The 9,961-nt window shown below is 48.0% G+C and overlaps 2 protein-coding genes across 2 annotated transcripts; both read right to left on the minus strand.

The window, feature by feature from the left end:
• Nucleotides 1–2,777: 2,777 nt before the first annotated feature.
• LOC114505644 (ferritin heavy chain-like) lies at nt 2,778–3,491 on the minus strand. The gene has a single exon (XM_036016878.1). The coding sequence runs from the start codon at nt 3,489–3,491 to the stop codon at nt 2,778–2,780; it is 714 nt and encodes a 237-aa protein (XP_035872771.1).
• Nucleotides 3,492–7,730: 4,239 nt separating this feature from the next.
• On the minus strand, nt 7,731–8,332 carry LOC114504857 (ferritin heavy chain-like). Its single transcript, XM_036016563.1, is given in 2 exon segments — nt 7,731–7,851; nt 7,853–8,332. Coding segments are annotated over 2 exon segments (552 nt in total). The 5' UTR covers nt 8,303–8,332; the 3' UTR covers nt 7,731–7,749.
• Nucleotides 8,333–9,961: the final 1,629 nt, after the last annotated feature.

A 9,961-nucleotide genomic window follows, 5' to 3' on the forward strand; every position in this document is an offset into this window, starting at 1 on the left:
AATTAGAATATGATGGAAAAAGACCATGTTAGGAGTCACCCATTGGGGAACAAAACGGGTATGTGTGATAGCTACCGACTGTCATGGTGAGGGCCCTGCATTACATTTACTGTCCCAAAATGTACTGTGCTGGAACCTTCACAGCAAACTTTCCTATTTCTCATAAAGCATTCTTTTTTAAAAAAATATTTTATTTATTTATTTTTAGAGAGGGAAGGAGGGAGATAAATAGAGAGAGAGAGAGAGAGAGAGAGAGAGAGAGAAACATCAATGTGCGGTTGCTGGGGGTTATGGCCTGCAACCCAGGAATGTACCCTGGCTGGGAATTGAACCTGGGACACTTCGTAAAGCATTCTTAATGAAAATGACTGAGGTGTAGCTACAGGGATGTGCTTGTGGAACAACACATGATGAGATCTTTTAACATTGTTTCCAAGGCTACCTTTTTGCAATGGTGTTCTATGAGATTTGGTAGAAAAAGGATCCCATGATTAGAATGTTTTGGGAACGGTGAATATTTTATCCCCGCGTTATAAATTTACAACGTATGTTTTTTACATCAGAGACGTAAGGTTCCTAAACAATAACGGAAACGCTAAACCAGAAATCCCTCTAATTTGACTGATACAAACAAGTGTGTGTGCATGTGTGTGTATGAATTCCTTTTATGCTGAACACCTGCCAGTATTTTGTGGCACTGGCTGATACTGAACACAGTCTTGGAAAGGCTGGTCTAAAAGTTCAAGACCTGCAAATTAAGGTGAAAACACTTTCAGGCCAGAAGGGAGGCCTGTGGTAGCAGCCTTCATTAGTCTCCATTCCCATCCAGGCAATTATTTGTTTTTATCCCTCATACTCTTTCATCTTTATTTTTTCTTTACAGAGGAATCTGTACTAGGGACAGAGAGAAAAATGTCATTTACTCCTACAGTAAATACAGTAGGTATTTACTGTAAATAGTTATGGCATAGCCTGGTAAGGTTGTGGTGATAATAAGGACACATACTAGCTTAGGCTCTCTTGGGAGCAAGTAAGACTTACTAAATTAGAATCGGATACCTGAAACCTAAAGGCAGATATACAGCCAGGCTCAGGAAAGGTCTGGAATGCAGCCACCTCATATCTGATTATGCCGTCACTGAAGTGGTTTTGAACAAAGGGTGTCTTCCTAAGCAAACATTTTCAGAATCTAGTCTGCACATTCAAAATGGACTGCAGTGCTGAAACTATATATGAACTTTTATACATGAAATATATATATATATATATATATATATATATATATATATATATATATATATAAAACAAATGAAAGAAAACATGCATAAGTACACGTATCTGTTTTCTCACCACAGTGCGCAAGCCCGGCATTGGTGACTATGGAGTCACTCCTCTGACTCTGGGGAAGCCAGCCTGAGGCTCACTTGCCAGTGTCACTTCTGTCCAGTGTTAGCTTCTCAGGGATACTCCACCCTTAGGACTTCCAAGAACCCCATCTGGCTACACAGACTTAACTATTAGTTTCTGCATGATTTAATGAACATAAACATGTCATGTAAAGCTGATTATGCCTTTATTTTAGCCCCTGCCCAACACCGTTCTTCACTACTTCCTTACAGGAAACCAGTATCATGATTTTCCTACTGTTTTTAGTATGCTTTCACCATGCACAGGCAACCTACTTAACCAGGGCCCTACCTGACCTCACCCTCAGGTACCTACATTGTTTATAAGGGGAGATTGATTCTGCCTCTCCCAGGGTCCCATGCAGTACTTCCTGCCTCCATCCAAGGTCCCCCGGAATGCCTCTCCCGCCATCCAGGGCCCAGGGAATAAGTCCTCCCTCCATCCAGGGCAGAGGTGGCAAACACAAGGCCCGTGGGCGGAATCTGGCCCTGCACCTTGTTTTTGTCCATCCCAGCACCTTGTTTCTACCCCATGCAAGTGCTCAGCTCTGGCTTAACAGTTAAGGAGTTAACACTGATAGAGCCCTAAAAATGCCTGCAGCCCTTTCAAGGTAACCACGAAGCTGATATGTCCCCTGGTGAAAGTGAGTGTGACACCCTGATCTAGGGTCACACAGAATACCTGCTCCCTCAGGGGGACCAAAGTGTACCCACTCCCTCCATCCAGGGTCCAGGGCATACTCCCTAACTCCGTAGTAAAGAGTGCAGGGTATACCTCCTCCCTCCATCCAGGGTCCCACAGAAACCTCTACCCTCTGTCCAGAGCCCCAGGGGATGCCTCCTCACTCCATCCACAGTGCCAGGGAATACCTTCTCCCTCCATCCACCCAGGGTCTCAAGGAATGCCCCTCCCTGCATCCAGAGTCCAGGAATTACCTCCTTCCTCCATCCACGGTAGCAGGCAATACCTCTTTACTCCACTCAGGGTCCCACGGAATAAGTCCACCCTTCATTCAGAGCCCAGGGAATACCCCCACCCTCCATCCAGGACCCATGGAATACCTCTTTCCATCCAGGGTCCCACCATATCCCCTTCCTCCATCCATGGAGATCCCAAGCTGCACACGATGGGGCATGGGTGAGTGAAGAGAATCTTGCATACTCTTTTTGAAACAAAAAGGGTGACAGTTTTGCGCACACAAAGCAATGAAACACCTTTAATTATTTAGCGACCAATAACTTCAGCAAGTAATGATAACACGCGAACATGAAAACTTAACTGGACGTTTCTTAGGGCAATATGGCAATAGGCATGCTCTGCATGGTGACCAGGGCAGGTCGCCCCGTGATTATTCGGCAGACAGTCACGGCTCAGTTCTCGCTGTCGCCCAGAGTGAGCTTGTCAGAGAGGGACTCTGTCAGGCCATCGTCCTGAGCCTCCAGCTTGCGCAGGTTGGCGATATGATCCCTCAACTCTCGCATGAACATCACTTGCTCAAACAGGTAGCCGCCCTCCAGGAAGTTGCAGACGTGGCCGTGCTTCTCTTTGGCCACCTGGTGCAGACTCAGCAGGCTCTGCTGCACCCTCTTCGCCAGCTGCAAGGCGCACTCCAGGACCCTCAGGCCATTCTCCCAGTTCTCTTCCTCAGGCATGGGGATGTTCCACAGGCGGGGGTTGCTGCCACGCTGGTTCTGCAGCCCCAACAGATAGTCCACATGCTCCATCTTCTTCTTGGACTGATCAAGGAAGAACAGGCTGAAGTGCTTCAAGGCCGCGTCTCCACGGTCGAAGTAGGAGGCCATGGACTTGTACGCGAAGGAAGCGTGCACCTCCAAGTTGACCTGGTTGTTGATGGCGGCCTCACACTCGGGGTGGCAGTTCTGGTGCAAATGGCAGGGCGCGAATGCAGTGGCCATGTCTGGTAGCGCAGGTGCGGCGTGGGGGCACCGAAGCAAAGAAGAAGTCGTAGAAGCGGGAGCTGGAGATGCGGAGTAGTCTCTGAGCGTCCCGGGTGAGTCAGCGGCACTGCACAGGGGTGGTGTTCCAGCGGTGTGCAGCAGGCGACTGGCGGTTGGCTCTGACATAGAACAGGAAAAGGGAGGGTGGGACCTGAAGACAGAAAAAAGTGACCAAGTCTCGCGAGTGTTCTGGAGAAGGTGCAAGGAGGATCCTTGGGGGAGGGTGGTGAGCAAAAGGTGTGCAAGGGAGGGGGGAAGGGGCGGGTTCCATGTGGGCGAGGCGGGGAGAATCTGCTCTGACCTCTTGACATTTAATGTTTTCAAAATTGCAATAATATCTTCATCCTGCAAGGACTTTGTCCTCTAATTCCTTCTGTAGGAGGCATTTTTATTGTATAGGTCCATCTTCTTCCCTTGAAGTTCTGAGAATATGAATTTGAATTTTTGGTAAAATTCTCGTCTGTTTTCTGTGTTATATCTGGGTTCCCCCTGCCCAGAAACAGTTCTGTGTATTCCTTGCCTTTTTTTCTTTTATCTTCCTCATACTTTGGGGAAACCTGTGTTCCTTTATACTTAGGAATAAAGGACTTATTTCATCAACGGAGGTAATGAGCATGGATCCGATCTGGAGTTGTGACGTGCATTTCCCTACAGGGCGCCTGCTGCAATGGAAGCCTGGAGTGTGCTGAGTTACTCAGGGGGTGTTCCTTTGAGCATGCATGGCATGGCCTATAGGTAGGACAGGGACACTCCTTTTGGCAAAAATAAATACGATGTTTCTGACATTGGGAGACTAGTACTTTTTTCTTCTAATACATGTGTCCTATTGTGTCCCTTTTCTGCATGTGAGCATTGTGTTAAGCTCATTGACTGTGTTAGGAGTGTACTTTGGGGAGATTAAAGGTGTCAGATGCCACAGTTTCCTAAAATTTACCTGTCAAGTCATCTACTCCAGGGCTTTTGTTCTTTGGGAGGTTTTTAGTTTCTGTTTTGTTTTTTTTTTTCTTTAATGACTGCTTTGGTTTCCTTAGTTGTAAACCATTTGTTCAGATCTCCAGTTGTTTCTCAATTCAGCTTCAGGAGACTGTATGTTTCTCAGAATTTATTCATTTTATTCAGGTTGTCTAATTTGGTGGCATACACTTGTCGGTAATATTTTCTCTTGCCACTTACACACCTGAAAGATAGATATTATTGTATCTGTCTCATCGTACTAGTGGGTGGGTGATCAGTGCCCACTGTGGGTAAGTAACACCTACTGTGCATGAATGAGTCAGCATGGCAGGACTGGCACCACTGTGTTTAGCAAGGCCTCCTCTGGAGGTTGGGCCTTCGGCCTGGTGTCTGGGAACTTTGATTTGGGCAGATTCCCAGCTTTCCTAAATGATAAGAATGCCATTGTGCCTAGAGTGGGTAAACAATATAGTTTATGGTGAACACATGTTTCGTTTCTGTGTATGAAGTCTTGGTACGTGCTAAGCCAAGGGTGCCTACACACCCAGCCCCCAATACACACCAGGAGCACTGGGTCTAGGAAGAGCTTCAGGGCCTCAGAGTTGTCTACATGATGGTTCCACTTGGATGTCCAACGGGCACCTCAGATTTTATGTATTATGGCAATCCCTCCCTGGGCCAAAAGTGCTCAAATTAATAAACAGTGCTACCATCAACCCAGGTATGCAATTCTAATCACCAGAACCTAGATTATTTTCCTGGCGTCCCACTCTTCACCTGTGGCCCATAAGCTGAACTTATCAGCTCATCCAGTCCCTGTGGAATGTGCCCACCTCTCTTCATTTTCTCAGTCACCACCAGAGTTCAACCCCCAGTGCCTTTCACCTGGATCAGCTACAAGATCTCTTACCTGGCCTCCCAGCTTCAGCTCTCCCCCTCCCTCTACATTCTTGAAAGCACTGAGTCACTGAAAACGTGCAGGGGAATGTGTGCTACTTCATATTCAATGCCAGGAATTTGACTTTCGGCCTTGACTTTCTACTTTTTCCTACTATGGAGATAATTTTGTGTTTGGGTACCATATTGTCCCAATGCAAGAAAGAGGACAACCCAAGCAAAAAAAGTATATGTGGATGTTTTGTAAGGCTAATATTCACGACCAGGAAGGGGATCTTGGGAAGTCACTCGCATGTCCCTCAGAAAGGCAGCCTAAGGCTCGGCTATCATTGCAGTTGCTCAGTGAGAGCTTGTGGAACTGGTCCTCTACAGCGAACAGATCTGTGTGGCGTGGGGAATGTAGCCCAGCCCCTGACTCAGAAAATCCAGTGAGGAGGGAGTCGACACAGGACACAGGCCCACGGATAGGTTCTCCTGTGGGGAATCAGGCCTACATTGTACCTAGGCTGCTATGAGTCTTGCTCTTGCTGAAGCTTGCTCACTGTGAATTGAGGCAGCAAAAGTTTACTTTACATCTTTAAAGTCACTTCCTAAAATCTATGCTAGAGTTGCCCTGTATGGAGTGTATCCAGTTCAACCACTTTTCCACTTGATCTGTCACATCCTTCTGTTTCAAGTAGTTAGCCACATTCTTTCCTTTGCTATCTGTAAAAAGCAATCAGCTACAGGAAACCTGTGCATAGTAAATGAGGGCCATTCTGGATATAACATACCCCGAAAAGCAATAGAATCCTGTCCAGGCAGGGGTCTGGGCCCTCTCTCTCAATTAGGGAACAGCTATGATGTCCGTTTTTCTCCACAGGACATCTGTAGTCCGTGTGAAGGTGTCCCTCACAGCCATAACACAGGGAACCTGTGGACCGGGGTTCGGATCAGTACTCTGCCAAGATCGCTTCTCCAGTCGTCATCTTGCTACATGTTTATTGTTAAGAAACATTAACAGTTGGGTACTATCGTAAAGTAAAAACTTTCAAATAAATTGTCAGAACCTTCTAATTCTTCCCCAATCTCACTCCATTTATTGTTCCTCCAGTGGCAAGCACAGCAATAATTTTAAGGCCAGGCTTTGTATTTGGAGCATGGACGTGCATCTGTTTCCATGCACCACGGCCCCAGACCATCCACCTGACCACTCCCTGCCATATACCACATGGTTTCTGAGGAGCAGATAACCTCTGCATATTCCAGGGTCCCAAGGAAAACCCTCTCACTCCATCCAGGGTCCAGGGCATACCTGCTCTGTCCATTCAGGGTCCTGGGAGTACATACTCCCTCCATTCGGGATGAGAAAATACCCCTGCCTTCCATGTAGGATCCAGTGAATACCCCCACCCTCCATCCCAAGACCAGGGAATACCCCTCCATACATTCAGGGCCCAGGAACTACAACCTCCCTCCATGCAGGTTCCATATAATATGCCCTCCCTCCATCCAGGGTCCCACAATATAGCTCCATATTCCTCCAGGCTTCAATGAATACCCAGGCCCTCCACCCAGGGTCCTGGCTATACTCTCTCCCCCTATCAAGTATCCAAGGAATTGGTCCTCTTTCCATTCATGTCCCAGGGAAAATACCCTGCCTCCATGCTGGACCCAGGGATTAACCCCTCCCTCCAACCTGGGTTCCACAGAATGCTCCCCCCTCCACCCAGGGACCAGGAAATAATTTTTCCTTCCATTCAGGGCCCAGGGAACACTTCCTCCCTCCAAGCAGGGTCCACGTAATATTCCCTCTCTCCATCATGGCACCCATGGAACCCGCCTCCAGTATCTAATGTCCAACAGACAAGCCCCAACCTCCTCCTCGAGTGTTCAGGGAATACCACCTCATTCCACCCAGCATCCAGGGAATAGCCCCTCCCTCCATCCAGGGCCCAAGGAATAGCCCCTCCCTCCCTCCAGACTCCACAAAACACCTCCTCCCTCCATTCAGGGCCTAGGAAATACTCTCTCCTTCAATCCAGGGTCCCAGGATACCCCGTCTCTCTATCTAGTGTCCCACAGAATAGCCCCACCTTCCTCCAGGGATCAGTGAATACCCACTCCCTCCTCCCAGGATCCTTGGAATAACTCCTCTCTCCATCCATGGCCCCAGGGATACCCTCTCCCTTCATCCTCTGTCCCACAGAACACCTGTTTCCTCTGTCGGGGTTCCCAAAGCACACTTGCTTCCTGTATTCATGGTCCCAGGGAATATTCCCTCCCATCTACAGAGATCCTGATCTGCAAGTGCTGGGTGGTGGTTGGTAAAAGAGACTCCCACATACCTGTTTTACTACCTAGAAGGTTTGGGGTTCACACACACGAATCAATGAAACACCTCTATTGGTTTAAGAACCAATAACTTTATTGCAAGAAATGGTAAAACTTGGACATAAAAACTTAAATGAACGTTTTGAAGGGCAATATGGCGATAGGCATGCTCAGCACGGTGTCCAAGTCACCCCATGGCTATCGGGAAGGCAGTCCAGGCTCAGTTCTTCTTGTTGTCGCCCAGGGTGAGCTTGTCAAAGAGGTCCTCTGCCAGGCCGGATATCTGAGCTCCCATCTTGCGCAGCTTGATGACATGGTCCCCCCAACACTTTGATGAACATCACCTGTTGGGGCAGGTAGTGGCTCTCCAGGAAATCGCGCAGGTGGCCATCCCCCTTTTTGGTGGCCAGCTGGTGCAGATTCAGCAGGCTGTGGTTCACATCCTTTGCCAGGTGTAAGGCACAGTCCATGGCCCTCAGGCCACTGTCCCATTCATCCCAGGGAGGACTGTTGATGTCCTGCAGGCGGATTCGGCCCCCTCGCTGGTTCTGCAGCCTCATCAGCCTCTCTGCATGCTCCTTCTCCTTGTTTGACCTCTGCAGGAAGAACTGGCTGAAGTGCTTCAGGGCCACGTTTTCACGGTCGAAGTAGAAGGCCATGGACGAGTACACGTAGGAGGCGTGGAAGTGTACGTTGATGTGGGTGTTGACAGCGGCCTCACACTCAGGGTGGTAGTTCTGAAGCACAAACGAGGGCCCGGACAGCATCTCCATGTCTTCAGGCTCAGGCACGGGGCAGCAAGATTAAGGCAGTGGGGTAGCCGAGACTTCTGGGTGGGCAGTGGCAGGCAGGACTGTGGAGGCTAGAGGGACTTGGAGCGATTCCACATTGGGCAAAGTTGTGAGCTGTGGGGACTTGGAATGTCTCCACCATGGGTGACCGTGAGGGTGAGGGAACATGGAGTGTCCTGCAGTGGCGCGAACACAGGTGTGCTCACGTGTCAGGCTTCAGGCGCTGCAGTTCGCTCTGAGGTGAGACCAAAAAAACCTGACCCATTCAATAGTGTTCATCGAGGCAGGGGCAGGCAACATCAGGTGCCTGGGTGGTGCATGAGGGTAGGGGTCAGGGCAGGGCCTTGTTGGCAGGGGTGCTTGAGGGGGGCCCAATGAAGCCAGCAGCATTGACACTTCGAAGTTCCATGCCAGCCTGGGTAACAGGATCTCTCAGGGCTGGGCATCTGGCAGGTATGACATTTTAAAACATTCTTCAGGGTAATGAGTGCTACTGATTTGAATCAATCCCCTGCATGTTTTATTTGAGCAGCTTATTTAAATGTTGCCCTAATGTGATTGTTTCATTAAACATAGCCCTTTTGTGGTATCACGGGTTACATTTAATATCACAAATCTTTGTTTGAGTGACTTCGTGGGGACATGAGGACAGTTCCGACAGCCCCGCTGACTTCCTAGAGCTTGTTCCTCCAGTGATCTCCCCTTTCTCCCCCATTCATGATCAGCTTCACATTTCGCTGGTGGCAGAGCAGGGCCTCCAGCACCTCAGTCACTCGGGCACCTCTCCATCTTTCACTCTTGGAATTTGTTCTTTACTCGCTTTACTCTCTCTCTCCTTTTTTCATCCATCTTTCAGCGCAGTCCTGGAGACACTTTTCCTTCTGCCCTGTCTGCACACCAATGTGGAGTGTGGGTGACCTCATCACTGACCCCCTGGAGGCCTTCACCCCTTTCACGTGGCTTGCCAGTCTCTGTCCTCTTAGGGAAGCTCAGACTTCAGGTTCCTCTGGCAGGAAACAGAAGACTTAGGTACACCCTTAGAGAAAGTACTTAACCATGTGGATGTATTCATCCCCTCCAACCTTTGTAGTTTCACTACCATTCAGTCAGCCTTCTTCTTTTTTTTAAAGCTTTCAGTTAAGTTCTAGGGAAGAAGCCACAGCAGTTGAGAATACCACTGATCTCAAATTGACTTTCATTCATTCAACAAACACTTTTAACTAAAAAGCCCCAGCAATACTCTAGGGTTTGAGTAAATACTAGTAACAAAGAGAAACTACAGAACTATGAGAAGGGTTTTAGGAGCTCTGGCCAGGGGCTGGGAGTGAAAACCAAAATATACATTTCCTATAATACAGTATCAAAATTGTATTTTCTGTTCATCCTTTGAGTAAGTGTATGATCCATAGTGATGTCTTCTTTCTCATTCTTAAAACTGTTAATTTGTGCTTTTTCTTGTTCTGTCTTCTTCTCCTTCTCTTTCTTGACTCCCAATTTTTCCCTCCTTCTCATCTCTTCCTCCTCCTCCATCTCCTTCTCTCTCTGGTTAGCCTGTCTAGAGATTTATGTTTTTATTTGTTTGTTCAATTTTCTCAAAGAAACTGCTTTGATTTCATTGATTTGGTAGAGTTTTTGTTTTTC

The sequence above is a fragment of the Phyllostomus discolor genome, chromosome X (assembly GCF_004126475.2).
Source record: "Phyllostomus discolor isolate MPI-MPIP mPhyDis1 chromosome X, mPhyDis1.pri.v3, whole genome shotgun sequence".
In the NCBI taxonomy this organism is placed as follows: Eukaryota; Metazoa; Chordata; class Mammalia; order Chiroptera; family Phyllostomidae; genus Phyllostomus; species Phyllostomus discolor.

Coding starts and splice junctions, on each gene's coding strand:
- LOC114505644 (XM_036016878.1), bottom strand. CDS start 3,491: ATGTCAGAGCCAACCGCCAGTCGCCTGCTGCACACCGCTGGAACACCA.